Raw genomic sequence first — 24,580 nt, forward strand, 5'->3', positions numbered from 1 at the left:
ACTCCTCTGTCAGTCAGTCCATGGAGCAGTACTGGGAACACGGTTGCAAAATCCCATAAGTCTCATTTTATTAAATAATTAAAACTAGCATAAGAGGAGCTCAAAGCAGGGAGGAGTTGGAAGGTAAAAACTGGAACAAAACCAGCAATCAGCATGAAGATATGGGCAGTATATGAAGATATGGGTCATGCTTGGATGCATGTGGCATCAGAAACATCTCTCTTTTAATCTTTTAGAACAAAAAATATGAAATATTTAAAATAGGAAAATAATGATAAAGTTATTGGAAACATTTGTCATAAAGGAACACTCCATGTGTGCATGTGTATATGTAATCTACACATAGGGTGACCAGATGTCCCGATAAAATCAGAATTGTCCCAATATTGATCTCTCTATCCCATGTTCCGACCGATGTATGATCAGGATGCCATTTGTCCCAATATTGTAGGGTTGCCAGGCCTCCAGTTGATGCAGGGTTGGCAGGCTCCCTACCTGGCTGGCTATGCACAGCTCCCCAGAAGTGGCGATATCTACCTCTGGGTCCTAAGTGCAGGGACAGCCAGGGGGACGACGCGTGCTGCCCCTGCAGCTCCCATTGGCTGGGAACCATGGCCAATGGGAGCTGTGGAGGTGGCAGCTGCCCATGAGGCAGTATGCAGGGCAACCTAGCTGTGCCTCTGCCTAGGACCCAGAGGGAAATGTTGCCACTTCCAGGGAGCCACCTGAGGTAAGCACCACACAGAATTCACACATACCGCCCCCTGCACTCCAACTCACTGCCCCAGCCCTGAGCCCCCTCTTGCACTTAAACTCCCTCCCAGAGTCAGTACCCCAAACCCCCCCTCACTCCAGCCCTGAGACTCCTCCTGTTGCAGCAGGGGCTGGAGTCTGGGCTGTGTGCCACAGACCCATAGCATGCGGTCGGTGCCAGGCTTGTGCGTCCCTGACACGCAGTTTCCATGGGGGTTGGAGCCGGAGCCATGCACCTCCAACCCGCAGCATTCGGCGGCGGCTGGAGCCAGGGCCACGTGCCCACCAACCTGTGGCATAGGCTGGAACTGGGGCTATGCATCCCCAACCTGCGGTTTGTGGCTGGAGCTGGGACCATGTGTCCCTGCAGCTTGCAGGGCGGGCTGGAGCCAGGCCATGCTCCTCCCATGGCAGCTTCCTAGGGCTGTGCACCTCCCGCCCCATGGTTCTGGTGGGGGCTATGAGCATGTGGCTGCCCCCACTCCCCACCATGTGTTCCAATATTTTTACTCTTGCAGTCTGGTCACCCTAGTTACATACATGCACATACTCTATCTGAGCAACAGGGGAGCTCAAAGCATATCATCCTCATCTACAGCAAATTGTGCAGCTTGTGCATTGAAAGAAACCCATGTTTGTGCAAAGGAAAAAAAAAAGTTGAAGACAGCAGTATGGTTACCATTATGTTGTCAAAGCCTTCTTGAAGAGCTACAGCAGTGTTACAGACATCCTGAAGGAAAAGAACAGGCGAGAAAATGGCAAACAACACAGAGAACAAATATTAGCTTTGGTTCATTAGCAAAGTTGTTCCCTTAACCCAAACACTATTATACATAAATGACTTCAATTTATATGATATTTTATAACATGGCTATTGCATAGATTAGAAAAGACTAGTGACATTCTTTCATAATTGTCTTAAAATAATTATCACTTTACTATACATCCACCATGAGCAGTAACACAATCCACTTACCAAATGTATTATCTGTAGAAGGATTAGTATCAGATATGTTTACACTCTTTTATTTTAAATCCTTTTGCCATTTTAAGAAGAGCCTGTGGACTGCTTTCTGCGATATGTTTTGCATTATCATGCAGATCAAATAAAAACAAATTTGATGTCCTATGACTAGGAGGAACATAACCACTAAGGTCTGAGCTACGCTGGGAGGGGAGGAGTGTATCGATTTAAGTTACGCAACTTCAGCTACATGAATAACGTAGCTGAAGTCGACGTACTTAGATCTACTTACTGCGGTGTCTTCACTATGGTAGGCTCTCCCATTGACTCCGCCTGTGCCTCTCGCCCTGGTGGAGTACCGGAGTCAATGGGAGAGCACTCAGCAGTCCATTTATCGCGTCTACACTAGACGCGACAAATCAACCGCCGGTGGATCGATCGCTGCCCACTGATCCAGCTGGTAATGTAGACAAGTCCTAAGTCATCAGCAAGTGATTCATTTCTAGTCATAGTTGACACAGAAATATCACATCTCCTGGGAACAGAAAAATACGGTTGAGGTGATCTTACAGACTGTCAGAATACTGATATCAGGGCATCACAAAGAGTTTGTTTTGTAGCAGATAAATCTACAGGGAATTTAGATCTCAACCACAACTTCCTAGTCCCATAGCTAGATTAAGACACACAAGGGCTATATTTATTCATCTAAAAACTGGCTGACTGGCAGGTTATCTTCTGATCCCCTTAACACAACATACCTAACTGCACTTAGATTTTCATTGTGCAACACAGGCTGGACACCTACTCCAAGCATTTGTAATTCATGGTTTCCCTAACTGAATCTTTACACTTACCATTAAAATCAACTGAAAGTCTAGTGTTAACACCACAAACATTTTCCACATGAAAGCGAATGTATAAATTCTTAATCACAAATAGGAAAATATATGTTCTTTCCATCAGCAATTGTTTGTCTTTAATAAATAATGGTGCCAGATTCTGCTGTTACTCTAGGGTACAACTCTGATACAACTATATTCATATAAGTGCAAAGCAGCTGTATTGCAGTCAATGGTATTACTTTGGCATTATACTAACATTACTTTGGTCAAAATGTGACTCATTTATGTCTTAATGTATCTTATTTTAAAATGATCTAGGTTATACATTGCAGAAAACAAACAGCCAAGAAACATACTATTTTATTGTAATAAAAATATCTAATTTTACTCTGCAATTTAAATCATAGCAATCACCTTATTACAACTTAGTAAATTCATTCACCAAAATAACACAAAAAAGTGACTTCCAAATGTCTAATGCACCTGTTACATATTAAATCTTTCATTCTTTATTGTACTCAAAAAAAAATTAATAGAAAAAAAAATAAATCACATACTATTTTTCCCTAACTAAATAAAAATCTTTATACTGCCTGTTTGTATTTTCTGTCAGAAAATTGTCCTTCAGGAATACTAAAAATTGCTTACAGGTGTTTTATGGTGCTAATAAAGCATAGCAGTGTTATGAGATTTCTGTACGGGAATTCTAAATAGTCTATAAACTATTATAGGATTCTTTGTAATTCATAATAGCCTTTTATTCCATATGTAATATTTGAAATCAGTGGAGCAAATAGTTTTTAATAGAGACTGGTATTTACTTTATAGCTAAAAGCTTTTAATGGAATGGCATGTACAGTCCTACCAGCTCAAACGTGTTGGTTCCTTCTGGATTTATATACAAGAATATAGGGGGTCCTATAGAATCGCATACTATGGATGTTTTGTGAAATACACCATGGTACCTATGTCAATGAGTAACATCTCCAATTTTCCAGATGGCAGCAACATACAGAAATAGAAATATTAAAGAAACTCTCTTTGCTTCACCACATCTTAAAAAAATATAGCTCATGATGATGGTGCCCAAAACTTACCGAATCCCTTAAATAAAGATAAGATTTGCAACTGCTAACATTTTTTATTTTTTGGTCTTTTCTTTCCCCCCTTCCAGTTTTCAAAGTATTTCCTATACTAAGCCCAGGGAAATAAAAATAAATAAATATTGCAAATGGTGAGGTGACCATGTCTTTTTCACTTAAGTAAAACTGGCAAATTTTTCAGACCCACTACTGTATTTGAACTATGGAGGAAAAGGCTGCAAAGCATTCACAAGAATTACTAGTTGCACTACAGTGTGTGCTTTGGAAGCCTGTGAAAGCCATTTATACTTTTAAAGCACTTATCTACACTCAAATTATTTTGCCAAAATTTTCCCCATAGTTGCTAATACCTGTGCAACTCCACCAGTGCATTAAACCTTAGTGTAGGTAAGAATCAGAGCAGATCTAAACTATGTGGTGATAAAAATGCGAGCAGATAGAGGAGCCATCTCTACACTACCACTACAGAAGCAGGTCACATGGTGTTAGCAATGAGGGGAATATTTTGGTAATAGGTTTAGAGTAGACAGCTACAGATGCTGTCAGTAGGCCATTTAATCACAGATAAAAGTCCCACGAAACAGATTAAACCACAAAGAGTGCCTTCTGAGCCTGGCATTATATACACAACCTTGGCACTGGCCAGCCCAAACGTTTGTATCAAGCCCTCTTGCATGTTGTGAAAGCCTTGTCTATTCATAAAACTGCACAGGTTTAACAAAAAGGTTTAAAAACTAATTTAGTGAATCCAATGCAAAACACCTATCTGGCTACACTTAAATTGATATAAATCTGGTGTATATTGATATCTTAAACTGATTCATTACCAAATTAAATTAAATTTATTACTCTTTAGCTGGTATAAGCTGCATCCTACACAGGTTTTTTTTTGTCAGAATAACTATAACGGTTAGGGGTTTTCTTAAACGAGAGGATAAAACAATTAGGAGTTTAGTTTAGGCTTCTGCATTACAACTCAGATTTTATTCATTTAAGCACAATATATGTAACACTACTTATTCATGCAGAGATTTGCTGAAATCTCTATACTCTATCATCTGAATATGAAGTTAATAGGACCTTTAAGTAAGTAGTACTGAGTTGGGCCCTTAATAATGTTGCTTAATATTGGAAATCTTGTAGCTGGGTTACTTTCTATGAAATAGGAAATGTTGGGTCACAATATATGGTTGATCATTACACCTAATTTTAACATAATTTGAGATCTTATTTCTTATTAGTGGGAATTTTTTTGTAGTCTTATCACGTTTGTAATTTGTATTATCTTTAAAACTGCACCTAAAACTAAGCAAAACAATTGAAGTTTTTTTTTCCTTTTTATATTTTGTTGACTGACATGTTCTTCTAAATCTTTGTTAACTTCTTAATTCTTTGATAAAAAGAAAATAGTATTCAGTAAAAGGTCTTGGGGGTAGGCACTGTTATATATTTGCACTGTGCCTAGCACAATGGAGACCTGGTCTCTACGTGCTACAGTAATAAATAACAATAATAAAATATCTGAAACCCCCATACTGTTCTCTGCTGTTCATAGTTATATTTTCACCTGTTGCCCTGATGAGCCCCCCAAATTTAGCGACAGACCATAGTGTCTGTGGGATTAGGACTAGGAGTGGGAAGAAACCAAGGAACACCTGCTCTCTGTAGCTTCCCTAGGATATAGGTGGATTTCAAGTGGAAAGTTGCCCAGGAGTTCCTGCTGTTCAGAATAGCAGTATCTCCTACACAGCTGCAAATTCTCCCAAGTCCTCCTTGGATTTGTCTACAGTACAAGTCTATTGGGGTTTAATCAGGTTGGCCGTCACAGTTTCAATCTTATTTATGGGTTTTGTACTGCCACCCCTCACAGTATTATCTGAGTTCATTTGTTCTACACTGATCACTAACTCACAATCAGCATTGTGTCAAACACAATACAATTTTATAATATGGCAAGTTTCCCATGTCTAAGCCCACACAAAACCCCCAATATCTTGTGGGTGTCCTAATATCTGTTTGGATCTTGAGACTCATACAATTTCCTGCAGTCAACCCCCCTTCAATGCCGAACAGGAGGAAGGGAATTTCCAGGCCCTACGGAATACTAGCACTTTGCCCCAGTAGTATTTGGTTATGGGTATTTGTGTCAACAAAGTCAACAGCATCTGTACGGTATGAACTAACTGAGTTCTAAATGCTAGTAACTTGCCTCATTCTGAGGGAAAACAGACATGAGGATAAAAATCCTCAAGGAAGAAACCACAACAGTGCAGAAATTTCTTCTCTTTCCATCTGAGTACAGAGGAGTGCATGGGAAGTGAACGAATGGAGTTTCTCTCTCTTTGGCTGTCAAACACCAAGGTGGCGCTTGCCAATAGTGCTATGAATCATCATTATTTACTATTTGTGTTGCAGTAGCACTTCAGGGCTCTAAAAGAGCGATACTGACCCCACAGTGCTAGTCACCCTGTAAGCACATAACAAAAAGACAGTCCCTGCTGTACAGAGTTTTCAGTCTAATGAAGAGACAACAGACATATGGGGAAAGCACAAGGTAACGAGATGATTATGAACAGTGTGCTAAGCAGCTGTCTCAGCATACCAGCTTTCTAATCATTGTTGATGTTTTTGTAGGCATCACAGCAGAGGAGAGGTTTAAGAAGGGATTTGAAGGAGGACAATGAAATAGTTTTATGGATATTTACAGAGAGCTCCTTTCATGTAGCATAGGACAAAGCAGGTGGGTACTTGCTGGAAAATTTGACAAATGGGCAATCAAGATAGGCATCTTCGGCAGAGTGGAAGCACAAGTCGACATCATGATAGCATATGAGATGATATATAGCATGGGGATAGGCCAAAAGGGCCTTAAAAGTGCAGACAAGTAGTTTATGTTTGACAGCGTACACTGTTTATAAAATTCAACAAAATGAAGCTCTGTGAAATGCTGGTCCTTCTATATTTGGTTCACACAGTGGGCAGTAATTGTCTACCAATATCTTATATATAAACACTGAGCCTAGATAGATAAGTCAGATTGGCAGGTTATATAATATGGTGACCTATTGGTGGAAGAGGGGGAGCTTGCAGCTCTGCTAACAGGGTTCCACCTGCTCTATGGATAAACAGAAGACAGGTGTCTGCAGGTCTGTCCAGTCAGCACTTTTCATAAGCGTTACATTCACTGATAGAGAAAAGTGTAACACATTCCTGAGAAATGGAGATTTGATGTTTAGTTTGCTGAAACAATTAAATACAACTTGCTGACCTAGTTTTGCAAGGAATCTACCACATTTAAGTGGAGTCTGTCCTCCCCACACGCAACATATGAATAATCAGATGAGAGAAGCCCTTATTCTTAGTGAAACAAAATTCTTCAGCAAATTTTCCTCACAAATGGATCCTATATATTACCACCATCAATAAATTGGTGATGAAATTGCAATTTATGCTGGAAAAAAAATAGAATTTACCCGTCAACTTTCTTAGGACTTCAGTGTTGAGTTGGCTTATTTTATTTGCTTTTTATTTATATACGTATTGTGTATATTGTACATCAGGAGCTACTGTTCATCTATTATTTTGGGCCAATGACGAACACATCTCCAGTGCCTTGCACGAATGACAAACGTACCATTTTACAAAGGCAGATTGGCAAGAACATATTTCCTAGAAAAAAGTACTACTCCCTAGGAGTCAATAAAAAAAGCATGGCTTGAGACTCAACTGTATATTTGTTGGTGCCAAGGATTTACTTACAGGAAAGATGGAAGTTTTTGTTCCAAGAATGTCCAAGAAGCAGATTTTCAAAGATTTTAAAACACAATCAGCAGTAAGGGCTCAATGTGAAAGAGCAGGCCAACAAATCACGCAAGTTTTATATATGAATTTTTCGTAACAGGGATCTGGAAGCCAATTTTATTTTTAAATATTGTTCTTCAGGTCTGATTAAGCCAAGGTTTCTCAAACAAGGGTCGCCACTTGTGTAGGGAAAGCCCTTGGTGGGCCAGGCCGGTATGTTTACCTGCCCTGTCCGCAGGTCCAGCCAATTGCGGCTCTCACTGGCCCCAAATCACCACTCCGGGCCAATGGGGCTGCTGGAAGTGGTGCAGGCCGAGGGACTTACTGGCCACTGTTTCCAGCAGCCCCCACTGGCCTGGAGCAGCAATCCACGGCCAGTGGGAGTTGCGATCAGCCGGACCTGCACACGGGGCAGGTAAACACACTGGCCCGGCCCACCAGGGGCTTTCCCTACACAAGCGGCGACCCCTGTTTGAGAAACCCTAGATTAAGCCATCAGCTTTAGGAGGTACCTGCAGCAATCTCCAGGAAACTAGGTTGAAGTTGTGCACCTCCCACATACTTACATAGAATATAAGTGTGGTTTTGTGTATAACATTTGTTCATTGCTCTCTATGAAACATGTTAGTAAGTGAAACACCAGAAATTTTTACAGTGTGTTGTTTTGGGAAGGGGAAGGAGGAGAAAGGAAGAGAGAAAAACACCTCTCCCCCATGTGTGTGAGAGAATGGCTCCCCCAGGAGATTCTGGAATTATTAAATGTAATTAACATTGTCATTAAACAGCAGAAATAGAGCAAATTTGGTTTACCCAGTCTGGCAGTATATTGGATCATGCAGCATGAATGTGAAAAGTTTTTTCAGATTCTCACCTTGAGGGAATTTATAAACAGCTTAAGGTTATATGCTTTTTAAAAATTATATGTAGCTCCAAGAACAATAAGAAGTCTGTTGTATTCTCCTAAAGTACACTGTAATATTGACAATACCAGTATGAAGATTCATAGGAGCCTTCTATTTCAAATTCAGTCTCAGGGTTATAGAAAAGGCATAAACGATGTTAGAAGCTGAACTGCAAATTACCACATTTGCACAACAAAATGACTAACATGTGAGAGGGTCCTAGAGCTCAGGCTCTAGCCCAAGCCTGAATGTTTACACCACAATGAAACAGACCCTTAGCCAGAGTCAGCTGGCATGGGCCAGTGGTGGAATTTTAATTGCAGTGCAGGCATAGTGTCCATGAGATCCTCTTTATCACCTGTGGAAGTTTTACGCAACACTCAGTTTTATAAGATAAGTGACACATAACTGAGATCAGAATAGGGCCATAGGGATTTGCAATCTCTGATGATACTTTCATTTCTGTAGTGTTTTACAAAACTTATTCAGTTCTACACATGCTGTCTTTATAAATGTCTCATTAAACAGATTAGCACAGGGAAGTTAAAGGACATTAAGCAGTAGAGGACCAGCCAATGATTTCATGAGATTTGAAGTAAAATAAAAAAGGACACACGGACAAAGAGGTTGGTTTGGCAAATAAAGTTAAAGAATAAATGGCCCTGGTGGAACAGGACTTAGAGTACATGGACCTGCTCTATGGCAGTAAACTGGGATCAAAATAACCTCAGATGGCTCACAGGCTCCATGCAATTAACTATAATACAAGCTGAAAGAAAGGCCTTCCTCTCCATATTTTGGGGTTTGAACAAACCTGTTGGAAAGGTCTTGTTTGGGCTTGCTGCCTGAGTAGCCTCTGTTGCTGCTGCTGCTGAAGGAGTTTCATCTGGAGCAGCTGCTGCTGAGATGTAATTGCATGTATGGAGGGTGGTTGCATCATGGTGCCAGAACGCCTCTGTAGCATGTTAGACAAGGCTTGTTTTGTGTTCGTTGGAACAAAAGAGCCTGTAGGATCCAATCTGGAACCTAAAAAACATAAAATATAAATGTTTTCCCTGTCTTTTAAAGCAAAAGGGCTGACAGATCATTGTTAATCTGTCCATTCTACTGCATATCAAATACAAATAAATTATGGTAAGAGGTCTGTCTCTTTAAAGGCAGAGAATTGGATTGAGATTAACATTCCCAGCCAGAACAATTAACAGGAAAGCAGGGTTTACAAAAAAGAGCAGAGCACCTTTAAAATAGAACTTTACCGGAAGTTTATCCATTTTTCTAGGTTCTAATAATGGAGCTGGAGCCCAAAACTGTAATATCCGAGTGCCTCAGATGTGAAGGTGGGAGAGGAGACAATTACTGTGTCCAAACACATTCAAAATAACTGTTCAAATCACAAAAGTTTGACATCAGAAAAATGGAAACTGAAGTGCTTTCCCAAACTAATCAGTAGAATCCTGAATGGATTTGGGAAACATACAAAGGTCATTTAATAAGAGACCATTTGTGGAGTACATCGGTGGACATACCTTTCTAGGAAATGTTTCAGAGGGGCAGATCAAAGTAAACAGTCCTAAATTCTAGGCTCTTCTGATGGGGTGTGCTTGCCCCACACTTGCCTGGAATAGGTCAACGTAGGCGAGGTGGGTGGGGTTGCAAGTGCTTTGGAGAATAAGATTAAAATTCAAAACCATCTGGACAAACTGGAGAAATGGACAGGATGAAATTCAATACGGACAAATGTAAAGTACTCAATTTAGGAAGGAACAATCAGTTGCACAAAGAAAATCAGAAATGACTGCCTAGGAAAGAGTACTGTGGAAAGGGATCTGGGAGTCTCAGTGGACCACAAGCTAAATATGAGTTAACAATGTTGCAAAAAAAGCAAACATCATTCTGGGCTCCACTAGCAGGAGTGTTGTAAGTAAGACAAGAAGTAATTCTTCTGCTCTACTCCTTGTTGATTAGGCCTCAAGTGGAATATTGTGTCCAATTCTAGGCACCACATTTCAGGAAAGATGTGGACAAACTGGAGAAAGTCCATAGAAAAGCAACAAAAATGATTAAAGGTCTAGAAAACATGACTTCTGAGGGAAGATTGAAAAAAGAAGGGTTTGTTTAGTCTGGAGAAGAAAAGACTGAGGGGTGACATTATAACAGTTTTCAAGTACATAAAAGGTTGTTACAAGGAGAATAGAGGTATGTTGTTCTCGTTAACTTCTGAGGATAGGACAAGATGCAATGGGCTTAAATTGCAACAAAGGTGGTTTAGGATGGACATTAGGAAAAACTTCGTGACTGTCAAGGTAGTTAAGCACTGGAATAAATTGCCTGTGGAACTGTGGAATCTCCATCATTGGAGCTTTTTAAGAACAGGTTAGACAAACACCTGTCAGGGATGGTCTAGATAACACTTTGTTGTGCCATGAGTTCAGGAGACTGGACTAGATGACCTCTTGAAGTCCCTTCCAGTCCTATGAGTCTATGATTAACTTATTAGGCTGCAAGCTGGGGGATAGTTACATTGAGATGAGAGCCCTAATTAAGGAAAGCTTCCCTGTGGAGGAACAGGAGGGGGTTCTATACAACCCAGAAGCTGGTAGCAGAACAAGGGCTGCAGTCAGTCTTTCTGGGATATGGGAGAGAAAGGGATTTGGACCAAAGAGGAAGGGTTTGTCTAGCAGACCTGGAGATAGAAGTTTAGCTAGGGTGGAGAATGTGAGCCTGGGATAAGAAAGGTAGGAAGTAGTCCAAGAGAAAGGCAGGGAAGGTTTGAGATAGTACAGACCTTGGCTGCCGGAGAGAGGCCCGGGGACTGGAACCCAGAGTAGTGAGTGGGCCTGGGTTCCTCTACCAGCCAATGAACGAGTGGCACAATCTGGGTAGTGATTTTGAAGACTATCTGGGATTGCTTGTCCCAGTCACTGAGGAAGTGACTTTGCCATGGCAGGGGACTTAAGGACTGCCTGAGATGCCATAGAGGATTTGATAGAATTCTGGAAGTGGAGGACCATTATGACTTGGCCAGAAGGTTATGCCACCAACATAAGGCGCTGCAGCTCCTGTGGAGCCAGAGAGCGACTGCAGAGTGAGATGATGAGCTGGCAAAGCATGAGACAAAGACATCAAGCTGAAATTCCTGGAGTGGCCACGAGGGGGACCTCATGAGTAGCAAACACTGTGACAGCACTATTGTAATACAAATGGATAACAATACATGTATAATTGAGGACTACCCCAGAGAAACAAGGACAACGACTCAAGACCTCTAATCCCAGAGGAAGGTTCTGAAGCATGCCATTCTGTCAAAGGGACAGGGAGAAAGAGAATGTTCTCTGGAGAAATGTAAAATATTGATTACTCCCTGTAACAACCTAAACCATTTAGCCTGTACCTTGTACCTATTTAGATTAGCATGTGCAGAGTTTAAGCCTTCTTATGTTGCACAAACTGTTTCTTTTATTTTATATTATTTTTCCTAGTTCTAATATTAATAAATCTTGTTTTACTGAAATCCAGATGATTTTAGAATGTCAGGAATTTCATGCAGATGGTCACAAAGAGGTAAAACAATTTTCAGCTTCTAAGAGGTGGCAGTTACGAAAAAGTGTCTGAAATCTACCCAGCTTTGGAATCTTGGTCAAAATGGCATGGTCTAAGATGTGCTGCTTTCCTCTGGTCCACCAGATACACAGAAGATACCCGAGTTTAAGGGTCAACGTGACAAGAGTCTACATACCATACCTGTACTATTAAAATTATCTCGTTTATGATCACTGCGAATAGAATGGCACAGAAAAATGCCTATTTGAATTATCATGGAGACTTAGGCATAGTGGTTTATATCCCTTCTTTTTTACTCCTTGCAAATGTCCATTTCCCTATATGGTTATTGTACATGGTCAATTTGCCACAGCGTGGAGTACGTGTGTATGAATTAGTTCTGTACCAAAGGTTCAGCCTTGTTGTTCTCTGAGGTGCATAGCTAAGATTGTTTGTCCTCCACCACACTAGGCTCAGCAACACTCGTTTTAGCAACAGTGGGACTCCTAGTGGGTACTGTTTTGGCATTGTTGGGACGCCTAACAGGTACTATGTGGAACCTTATAATGGGTTGAGTTAAAACTCCACTGAAATTGGTAGGTGTAAACTCACCCTTCAATTACCATAACTGTAAGCATACACTCCACCTAAGACAATAGGTGTGTGACAAACCCATCCAGGAGCTTTTGGTTAATTATTCTTTTGGCTAGTTGCATTGGGGAGGGGAGAGATCACATAGAAACTGAGGACAGACAAGAACAGATAAAATCTGACAGCCTTAAGGAGCATTTGAAAGCATAGTGGCTGACCCTGGAAGAGATTTTGGGGATCAGGGGTGCAGGCTAAAAGAGTGCTCTTGGTGCTGCGAGCAAAAGAATCTGTTTCCTGTTATATGATTCCTTCTGCATTCAGACACACGGGACTGTGTACATTCTTTGTAAATAAACAAAATTGTATAAAAGAAAATACCAGACTCCACTTCTACTTCCATTTGGAACAACCTACTAAACCTTGAATTTTGGCTAGCCACTCAGGCCAAAACAGGTAAGAGAAGGGTAAGACATGATACAGGAAGAAATGACTTCATGCAAATGGAAGAAAGGGAGAGAAATACGCATATAAAAGTTATGAGATTGCTTGTTTTACATGGTATTTATATTAGTGCGATCTCCCTTCCTCCTTTTTCCACCTCTCTCTCCAATTTCGCAACCAAAATCTAATTAGAAGGTTTATAAATAAAAGGCCAAGAAATCTCCATAACTATAATGCAGTAGTACTAGCAGCTCTCAAGTCACACTCGCTCCAGCCTCTGACTGAGGTGGGTACAGCTGGATTGTGCCAATAGGTATAGTCTAGCAGTTTGAGATCCCAAGACTGCAAGCCATGAGCTTCTGAGTTCATGACACCAAATGTTTGAAAAACAGCTCTGAAGACTGAAAGTGGTCTATGAAAGCTAACTCTTGGTACTGAAGATGATAAAGCGATGTACCGTACAACACATATTTTATCCTGAAAAATAAAAATTATCCATGACAGTTCATAAACAGAATGTGAGTAATTTTGTGACAATCTGCAAAAGAATAAGTCTATTCCACCCTGACATATCTCTTATTCTCTGTGTGCTGTCTGACATAAATTAATGTGTGTTTATTATGAAGGAAAACGGACTTCATTTGCAGCTCTCTAACTTCATCTCCCTAATTTTTACAATCATCATCTAACATTTTCTGGACATTTTTTACCTAGAATAAATAAAACCTACTCAAATTTAATCATCAGAAAAAATATTTTAGGTCTATATATTTATAACCAAACTTACACAATTTTTATGTACAATTTTCCTTCATGATGTGGTAGCTATTTTTTATAACATCTAGAGATTTGCTGTATTTTCCCTTAGAGTATGCAAAATATTTTCATTGGACACAGACTTGAAATGAAAAAAAAAATAATTTACACAAACACACATGGTAAGCAAATGCTAACGGTACATGTTATCCCATGGCATTTATGTGCCACTTATAACGGACATAGATCAATTTATAACAAACCAAAAATCAGGATTGGACTAGTTTCAAAATATACATCATGAATCAAAGTAAAGAGGCAAATACCATTACATTTTTTAAAATTATATTTTCTTATATCTTCCACGTTAAACTATTTATCAGCATTCTGTCAAAACTCGTCTAACACACCTCAGTGACCTATTTGTGCCCAGTGACAAAACAAAAATATGATACGTTAATGAAAATGATCCTCAAAGTTTTTTTGTTAAGAAAGCAAAGCCCTTGTATTAAGTGAACTAAAGGACTAAAACTCAAGGCTTCAGCAGTCACATCATGTTTTGGGGAACAAACTGAAGTTAAATAAGATATTGCTGTTATTTCAAGAAGTAACATTATTATATAACAAATAACATATCTCCATGTACTTGCAAAGCCTACACATACCTGCTGGAAGGGGCTGGTTCTGAACAAAGAAGCTAGACTGTTGTGGTTGTCCCATAACGTTATAACCCCACAAGGCAGACTGGGGATGATGCATCATTTGAGAGGAAATTGGTGAATAGTTGGGAGGCACTCTGTATAAGTTGTTCTGTGGGTATTCCTTGAACAACCCATAAAAAGGAATGTTACTGACATTCATACCCTATTAACTCATAAATAATGCCAGTTTTCCTACTAAATTATTTAAGGATTGGAGACTGTTCCCATTGTAGTTTACTATGCTGTAAAAAATAGATTGAGTCACAAACTATTCACAGGTAATTAAAAATGACAGTTTCTCTTAAATGCTCCATCCTGTTTCATCTTATAAGCAAGTATCTTCTGCATGCTGTAGTTGGCTATAGCACATCAATACAATTGATAGTGTATCAACAGATAACATGGGAAATCTAAAGTGAAACATCACAAAAGGCAAAAAAAAACCAACCTACATTCAAGTTACCACTATTATATCTGCATATAACACATTCACAAGCTAGTCTTAAAGCTTACATAATACCACCACATCTGGACTATAGTATTAAAACACTGTTATTATATAAAGAAAAGGTTTCAGAAATTATGGGTTTGCCATTCAATCATGAAGTACAAGTTTTGGCCTTGGGTGAAAAAAGATCATATACAGTAGGACCTCAGTCATGAACACCAGAGTTACGAACTGACCAGTCAACCACACACCTCATTTGGAACCAGAAGTACGCCATCAGACAGTATCCACTACCGTACTGTGTTAAATGAAAACTATTAGAAAAAGGGAAAGTTTAAAAAAAGATTTGACAAGGTAAGGAAACAGTTTCTGTGCTTGTTTAATTTAAATTAAGATCATTAAAAGCAGCATTTTTCTTCTGCATGGTAACGTTTCAAAGCTGTATTAAATTAATGTTCAGTTCTAAACTTCTGAAAGAACATACTGTTTTGTTCAGAGTTATGAATAACCTCTATTCCTCAGGTGTACGTAACTCTGAGGTGCTACTGTAGAAGGGTTAAGTTTGCCACATTAGAGGTTTTCTATATTGTGCATGTGCATTGAGCCTTAGTGTTTACAGGAGTCTAGACAGCAACACCCTCCAACCACATACACAAAACACAACATAAAACAGGAAAATTTGGTAACAAATTGCAACGAAAGTTAAAATGGCATCCATTTATTCGATTCTAGTGATCTATTTCAAGTTGTCCATGTCCCTTTAATATGAACTAGGCCTCAACCAAAGCCCAAGTTCCAAACACACACTGATACTAGGAAGTTTAGAAATGTATCCAAAATACAACTCAGGTGCTTCTCTAATGAAGCAAGGGAAAAAATAACAACCATGTGTGGGTATGCCTGAATAATTCAGATCCAATCTACAGTAGAACCTCAAAGATACAAACGTCAGAGTTACATACTTACCGGTCAACCGTACACCATGTGGACCCGCAAGTAATGAACCAGGCCGCAGCAGAGAGACAAAACAAGACAACAACCCCCCTCTCCTCCCGAAAATACTGTACTGCCTCAGGGGCTCAGGACTTCAGCTATGGAAGACAGGGGGGAAGGGGAGAGGAGCTGCAGCTGCAGGGTGGGGGAGGTCAGGCTCCAAATGGCTTCTGACTCTTGGGAGCACTGGGGCTCAGTGCTTTAGACCCCTGGGAGTGCTGGGGCCCAGGGCTCCAGCCCTGAGGCTCTGTTCTTGGCTTCAGCCCTGCGGGGGATGCTGGGGGCTCAGGGATCTATCTAGCTATGGGGGGAATGCCAGTTTTAGCTGAAACTGAGAGCAGAGCCATGCGGAGCCCTGAGCCTTGGCAACTGCTCCCCCACCCCCACCTTGGGGTGGAAGCCAGGAACAGAGGCTACCCCCCATGAGGCTAAAACCTGGAATGGAGCTGCAGGGCTGAAGCCCAATGCCCCAGCATTCCACCCAGGTCTAAAGCCCTGGGCCCTGGTACTCCCACATTCCAGAAGCCCTGAGCCTCCTGCCCAGAGCTTCACCATCCTGAGTGTCAGAAACCCTGACACTCCCCGCACCCAGCCCAGAGCCTTGACCTCCTCTACCCTGCGGCTGCAGCCCCAACCCCCACTATGGTGGAAGTCCATAAGTCTTATTCGGGGTTATGAACATTTCAGAGATATGAACAACCTCCATTCCTGAGGTGCCCATAACTCAGAGGTGCTACTCTAGTATGTTTCAGTAGATTTCATAATAATTTTCAATTATTATTAATTTACAGTGCATTCCTATACATCAATCCTTTAGGCAGGCTTGTCTGGTAACATTTTGTCTTATTGCTTAATTTTTTACCATTTAGTCTCTTCTTAGCACTTGATCTTGCAAGCTGCTGAGCAACTTCTGTAAGTAGTGAAGACAATCACACATTGCAGCAAAAAGTTTTTACCTGGTTACTTGTTTAATGCTGTAGATCTAGTCACTTACATCTGCTCTTGAGGTTGATTTTATCTTTCTTTTCCTGCCTTTTGTTTTCTTCTCTTCCTCTGTGGTAGGCTTTCCCTGATCTGACAGCTCTGCTGATTTCCTTTCTGGTTCCTGAGAAACGGGTGTAGTAGGCTCTTCTTCCTCCTCCTCTGGAGGAAGTGATAAGGGCTCGAGGTAGTAGCTCCGTGGCTTGGGCTTGGGATGTGTGTGGTATAGGAGAAGATGCTGCTGCTCCTCATACTTTATCACTTTCCTATCAACACGAACTGTACCAAACCAAGCCCAGGAGAGTGGGGCAGGATTTTTATGACCCTCAAATAAATCCCAAGAGGACACTTTCTGTTTTGTTGATACCTGAAGACCCTGTTTTGAAATACAAAGTACAATATCATTCTTAAAATGATATCTTAACAAAATAATGTGAATTACCTGCATTTGTGTACTATGGTTAAAACCATTCTAAAAGGTATTTTTCCATGAGGTTGAGAATTCTCGATCTACCAAGAACATCCATTTCTCCTCTCAACTTGGTAACATTATGATCATTTTTAGAGTGACTATGCATAGAAAGACCAGCTGTTTCTGTTTTTTAAGGAAGGTACACTGAAACAGAAGTACAGTACTTCCATAAATTTCAGATACAGTCAGACACTAAAAAATTATATCAAACTGTTTATTTGACTTTCATATGCATGAGAAAGTCATAATAAAACTGAGATGTTAAGGTAAACATTTACTCTTGCCTGTTTCTTATCTATGGAGTCAAATCCTGCAATTTTGTTTCCTTTGGTGTCAATCAAAGATCCCATTGGCTCACAGGTGATAATGTCACACGTCTGTTTTGGCAAAGGTAGCAACTGGCGAACTTTGTCAATACTTTCCGAACACTTGTCTCCTAGCTCTTTCTAACAAAAAAGAGAAGTTAAAATGTTACAATGCTTTCACAATTCAAAAGACAGCAAGTTCCCAGATGAATCACTTCCTTGTACTTCTACTAAATATAATCAAGTGTTTTATCTTGGTCTTTGTTGCACCTATTAATTGCCTTGTGCACTTCCTTTTTATGTGAACAGAACACTGAAGATATAAACAGGAGTTAAGTGAAATGCTGATTTAAAAGTCTCAAACATGGCTAAAAGTATGATGATACTTCTTCAGGTATTGCTAAGGCACTTGTTGCTGAAATCTCTTTTCCTTTTAACCGCCCTGACAATAAAACCTATAAGATTAAAAAATGGGCCTAAAATGTGATTTAACAGGAGTGCAATTAAAAATCAGAGGTCCAAAACTTACTTTCAACTTTTTCACTAAATTCATGTATGCTCTTTTGTTCTCTTCAGACCCCCCTTGGGACGCATTTGATAGGTCAGAGGCTAAAGTTCCATTGATGAGAACACCCAGCATATCAAGCACAGTTGTGAATAATTCACTAAGAGGTAAAGAGACAAGTATTATGTTGCATCTTGAAGAGCAATACTGACAGATCTTGTTAACTTAACATTTAAAATTCTATTATGTTTATAGTAACATGATTGTCAATACATCTCGGAAATAGACTATGGCAAAGACTACGGACACTTATTTAGGCATATTGGACCAGATTTTTCAAGGATATTGTGCATACACAGGGAGCTTGTACAACCCCTTTACACATGCAGGTGCATGTTCAAATATGGGCACACAAATATTTGCAAATCGGGAGCCACTGTAGATTGTAACATCACATAAATGCCGGCATAAATGGTCATTAGAAAAAAATAGGACCTGATTCAGGAAAGCACTTAAGCACATGCTTAAATACATCCCTATTCAGAACAGTATTTAAGGAGGTACTTTATTTTCAATTCTTGCTTAAGTACTGTCCTTCTTAGGAGTGCTGCCCCAAATCAGGTCTGTAACTACAATAAACACCTCAATATGACTATCTGGATTTTCATTCAAAGCATTATAGATATTAATGAATTATTGAATTATAATAAAAGTAACATACTTGTTGGTTTGCATATCGACAGTTCCTGAAGTAATTATCTGAAGCAGCAGAAGTGCCCAGTCAGTAGTCCACTGCGTGCTTCTCTGCACAGTGTCAAACATTCCACCCACCTACAGGCAAAACAACAGAAGAGAACTCAAATACATACATTTATATCTTTGAATATTTATTAGTTACACTATATATGATGGCTTTTTTCTCTCCTGAATAATTTACACATTAACTTGATAAATTCTTTGGCAAAAAGACTTGATTCTCCCTGCCTCAACATAACAACACTGCACAAAAGTGCTGAAAAATAAAAGATCAGCCATATCAGTCTTAACAAATTTAACGCTCGATCTACACACTGAGGTCAGTGGAAAGATTCTCACTGATTTCAAATGGTGTTGAATCATATCCTTAAAGGGTATCACTTTTCTTTGTCCAAAATTAGACTAAAAACAGTTAATGTTGCTGCTGTTGAAAGATCTGAAGGATATTACTGAGTACATGTTTGATCAGTGACACTGGCTCATAGTTAGATTGGAACGGCTGAAACTAGTCTGATGCCTTTTCCATGGGAAGCACATATCCCTCACATCCCAGTTGCTGAAGAGCTGGGACTCCATGGCCAATACCCTGTCAATCAATCTCCTCATCACGATTAGAGCGGAGGGAGGTTCATTGCTAACTTCTGGTCTGAAGCCACATAGGAGGAAGATACTTAATTAAATCTTTATTTGTTGCTTCTCTCACTATAGACACAATTCAGTCTTCCTCAGTAAAGTCTAAAGCTTTAAAGATTACTGTTTCCACACTGGCTTTTCTGTACAAGGAATGTTCTTCTTATTTGCAGAGTAACAGTCCTAAATCCCAATCATGCACCCACTGAAGTCCACTTTACTTGTGACATTGACTTAAATAGGAGAAAGAATGGTCTAGGTTGTAGAGGTGCACAGCACTGCACCTTCTTTCGTGGCTAAAACCTGCTGCCTGACTATACTCAGTTGTTGTTTTGTTTTATTTTGGGGCTTCCCCATTTTGTATTTACATGCTGCTTCCAAGCATTGGCTAGTCTGCTGTGCTCAGCATTTATTGGGAGTTACATTAAAATAACGACAATGCTCTTAGGCAATGTCTCAGCAGTTGGTGGTCTAGGCAAAACTGTCAAAGTTGACTTTCAAATTTAGACACGCAGCTGCCACATGTGGCTGAATCTTCTAATTATGGTTGAGATTTTCTGAGCTTGTGACAAGTGCATGTTTCCAGAAAAAAAGGTCTCTGTTTTATATAAAAATAGTGACCAAATGGGAAAGGACTGTGGCTTCCAGCTTTCAAAAAAAGGCAGTACATTTGTGACATTCTCCAATGATATTGCAGGGAAGGGAAACAAGGAAAAGAGGGAAGAAAGGACAAGAGAAAGGGGGAAGAAGTTGAATCTGCTAGGGACTTTGCTATTGCTATTTGATTTTATGTAGAAGGTGCTAAGATACCATGGTGATCGGCAGCAGTACAAAACCCAGTAGACAGGCAGGCAGACTTCGTTACTCTGCATCTCTCTTGCGCCTCACCATCAACTGCAAACTAATTTGTGTCAATGGCTATTTTCAAATTTCGATACTATAAATATGAAGGGGAATATATTCATGCATCTTTCTTACCAAATTAAGACGTAGTTGTAAGGCTTCATGCATCATCTGCCTAGCTTTAACATCATCCTGGTATCGTTCTTCCCTCCAGTTACTTAGGATCTAAGAAAACAGCCATTTCAATAAAAGTAGGTTTTCCCCATTTAACGGTTAAATATTTCTAAACATCACTTTTTGATATGGGTCTTCTTATTTACAAAGAACTATGGAAGAATTTTCTCACTTTTAATCTTCATGCCTTTATTGAACTTGGGCTTGATAATTCCCACCACCACCATTTAATGTTTATACCTACAAAGAGCTGGAATAGATGTGATACTTATTTAACTTCAACTGTGAGGCTATATCTTACTACTCTTCCTTCAAAGAGGAAATCAGCAGTTTTGTCATCTACTCTTAAAAGAATAATTTCCCCCAATCATCATAGCACCATGGGCTAGACACATGGAACACGGACAGCTGCTGCTGCTCCTCCATTCTGTCCTAATGGACACCACAGATCAACAAAGACAGGATTGCATGGAAGAGGGTGTAAGTCAGAGCTTAGATGGATTTAGATGAGAACCTATAAAAATATTTTTTTAAAAAGAGGAGGGCCAGGGAGCAGTAGCAGAAATGGAGAAAAGCAGCATCAAGGAATGGATCAAATGAGGATGGGGAGCAAAGCCAGGGACTGGATCTGAATATGGGGGAAGGCTGCTATTATTAATTTGCATTGTGGTAGCATCTAGAGACTGAAAACAGGTGTGAGGGCTCCATTGTACCAGACACTGTCCACACACTGGAGCTTACAATATTGAGGGCTAGAGTGGGAATCTGGTGGGAGCAGAGGAACTGGTGTAGAAGTGGCAGGGAGGGTGTATGTGCGTGTGTGTAAGTTACTTGAAAAAAGGTTACAGGGTTGCTTTGCTTTGGGGAATGGGATAATTTGGAGATACTAATTTTTTTGGTAATAATTTATCTATTTCGAATTATGCATTTACTCAAGGAAGAGATCTGTTTTCCAGAAAAATCTAAGTTTTTATGATATTATAATCTCAGGAGACATGAAGGACTGGGAGGGATTTCCCTGTCATGAAAACAATCTACCGTTGCTTCTCAGAAAAGGTCTGAAATCAGACCCTGGATTACTTACATTTTTGTTCTATTATTTTTAGAAACACTTTAAGAAAGTTATTGGTCAGTGCAAAGGGAAAAATTATTTTTAAATTGCTATTAAAGGAACATTTACTCATTCTTATGAGCAGAAAAACTAAAGTTCTCTTCATCTTTGATTCTTCCTTCATTTGATGATTCATTTCTGAAAATCAGTGTGTTGAACCTTTAGAACTTTCCCAGGTTTGCATGATCCAATACACATAAAACTGATGGCACAAATATCAAATGGAGGGTGCTCAGTATTATGTGTTTGTTTTACCTGAATAACTTGATTTTGCAGTGATGTTAGAAGCCCTTCCCGTTGCTCATCCTGTCCCTTAAGGCAAGTAAGTACCAAAGAAAGGAAAGGCTGCTGACTCAAAAGAGACATGCTTTAAAAGAGGCAAAACACATAAGATTCAATTAGTAAAATTATTTTGATACTTCCTTTCTCCATTCCCTTCCTTCCCTATAATTTCCCCCTAAACGAAAATGCTGCTCAGATCTATCTTGGTTTCTGTTTTAATAAATTATAGCCTCACAAGCCAGAAATTAAAGTGTAAAGCAGACAGTGTATAAAGTCGGCCAATCCAAGCATAAAGGCCAATACTGAAGTCTTTACTTGGAACATATATTTGGTGCTGAACCCCCTCAACTCCTGGTTCAGTCAATAGGAGATGAAGAGACACAGCACCTTGCAGGAGACACTCAAGCCTTACTCTGGAAAACATGAGCCATTTTAAATCCATTTGACTAATCCGTGTTAAAATTCTCATGAACACGCAGCAGGTGTAGTTTTAATCCATGTTAGCTGGGCAAGATAAACCCCAGACTCCCCCTGAAAGTTTCTCTCATTCCACTAAAATGGATTAAAATTACACCAGCCTTGTCCTCACTAGGATTTTAACAGGTATATTTTAACTAAAGCTAACTACCCAGTGTTAAAACCCTAGTGAAGACAAGGCAGTTGTAGTTTTAATCCATGCTAGTGGGGCCTGGTAAATTGTTCAGGGATTTTAACAAAGTTTGTTATATTTTTCATTGATGTTAACTTTTTCCCTGAGTGAAGACACAGCTGCAATAAAATTACCACTGAAGGGTACAGGTACTGTGTCAGAGTAAGAACGTCAAGACCCAGACCAATGGGCTATATATTAAGATATATTCCAACAGATATTAACATAAATTTGGAAAGGAGAAAAAAAAAAAGTAAAAACAAACTTCAGCAGAGACCTTTTCATTCATATAAATTCAATACATGTGATTATTTTACCAGTGTTTTAAACTACGCCTGCACTATAATCAAGGGATGTGATTCTCCTGCTTGGGTATAGATTAGGGTTCCCAACTTTGTTGGACATGTTCCTGGAGATTTCAGCAGATGACAATCTTTAATTAAAGATAAATATTAAATTCCTGGAGACTCCAGGACAACCACAGAATAGCAGGGTTGAAAAGGACCTTTGGAGGTCATCTAGTCCAACTCCCTGCTCAGAGCAGGATCAATCCCTAGACAGATTTTTTCCCCAGATCCCTAAATGGCCCCCTCAAGGGCTGAACTCACAACCCTGGGTTTAGCAAGCCAATGCTCAAACCGCTGAGCTATCACTCCACCCTGGAGGGTTGGCAGCCCTAGTATATAGTATGAAGTACATAGTACATAGCCACCAGTTTCAGGCAGCTTTGCTATTTATACTCATGCTAGCTCAATGACACCTAGCAAGAGTATATGTATAACAAACAGAGGACTCACACCCCTACCTCATAATGTTGACATAGCTTTAGCTGTGTAACACTCACTGAAAGTTCTGCACACCATTATATAGTGGTGTACTTAAATGTACATATTCATTTCAACATCTATGTACAACTGTCCAACAGCTGTATTTGGCATTTTTGCTCTTATAATTCAGACGATAAGTAGCTAGAAGGGTCAGAAATACTCCAAAGCTGTAAAAAAAGCAATGCAGAAAATCTTTTCTATTGAAAGCATAAGTCAAAGTGTGATTTTGGCCAGAGTAGTGGCCCTAAGGATGGCTCTGTAGCAACCCCTACTTATTCTCTCAATAACTTCCATAACACATTTGCTCAGCAGACAAGTCAAACATGGATTGTTATAATTGCTACCATTACCATTCAATCTGATCTGAAAAATCAAACTGCATCCTCCAACTCTTACATCACAATCACCACCGCAAATGATAATAAAAATTCTCCAATCAGGAGCTTATCTGACAATGATGATGATGTATAACTAAGGCAAAATAGAATTTAACACTCTCCCATAGTGGTACAGGATCTTCCATGCAAGCACCAATAAAAGCTCGTCTTTTTATCAAGTAAGCGTAATGCCGACAGACCCTGATCGTCGGCGGGCGGGATCAAACCAGGGACCTCAGTGCGTGAGCCTCTAGCACATGAGCTAAAACTCAACTGGCTGTTAACTAAGGCTGTAGAGCAGACTCATGAATCTCTCTCTCTCTCGAAGTGGTCTCAGTGCCACAAGAGGGGACAGAACACCACACCCAGGTGGTGTGTGGGTTACATAAGCAGATATGTCTCAGACAGTATGCCTTCACTAAAGCACTGCAGGTGTAATTTTCACCTTGGAAAGGCATATCCACAATTGCTCTGATTGAGCTACTGTGCTAAAAATGGAAGCAAATCCACACTGGCATAAGCGGCAGGAGCGTCGAGCCACTCCAGTATGATCCCATCTGAAAACAAAAGGTAATACTTGGGTGGCTAGCCCCTCCCACTGCCATGGATATACTTCTGTCCATAGCACACTAGTGTGGGTATGTCTATTCAAGCTGGAAATTACACCTTCCACCTTTGGTGCAGACATACTCAAAGGCACACAGAAAGAGTAGATATGATAAAACTATGATAGCTTTCTCTTGAGTGCCTCTGGTTCCGTGCACAGGGATATCTAGGCAGAAGAAACTTCCAAGTCTTAATATGTGGATGAGAAGATCATATCAAAGGAG

At 40.0% G+C, this 24,580-nt stretch overlaps 1 protein-coding gene across 1 annotated transcript in view; it reads right to left on the bottom strand.

Moving 5' to 3' along the window:
- Positions 1-24,580, bottom strand: part of MED12L (mediator complex subunit 12L) — a 324,753-nt gene that overhangs the window by 32,845 nt on the left and 267,328 nt on the right. The window contains exons 31-38 of the mRNA XM_075068471.1: positions 21,871-21,982; positions 20,466-20,555; positions 18,823-18,932; positions 18,126-18,261; positions 17,576-17,737; positions 16,833-17,195; positions 14,362-14,518; positions 9,183-9,394 (exon numbers count right to left, since the gene is read on the bottom strand). Coding sequence (XP_074924572.1) covers positions 9,183-9,394; positions 14,362-14,518; positions 16,833-17,195; positions 17,576-17,737; positions 18,126-18,261; positions 18,823-18,932; positions 20,466-20,555; positions 21,871-21,982 — 1,342 coding nt within the window. The remainder of the gene's footprint in view (positions 1-9,182; positions 9,395-14,361; positions 14,519-16,832; positions 17,196-17,575; positions 17,738-18,125; positions 18,262-18,822; positions 18,933-20,465; positions 20,556-21,870; positions 21,983-24,580) is intronic.

The sequence above is a fragment of the Chelonoidis abingdonii genome, chromosome 8 (assembly GCF_003597395.2).
Source record: "Chelonoidis abingdonii isolate Lonesome George chromosome 8, CheloAbing_2.0, whole genome shotgun sequence".
NCBI lineage: Eukaryota > Metazoa > Chordata > Testudines > Testudinidae > Chelonoidis > Chelonoidis abingdonii.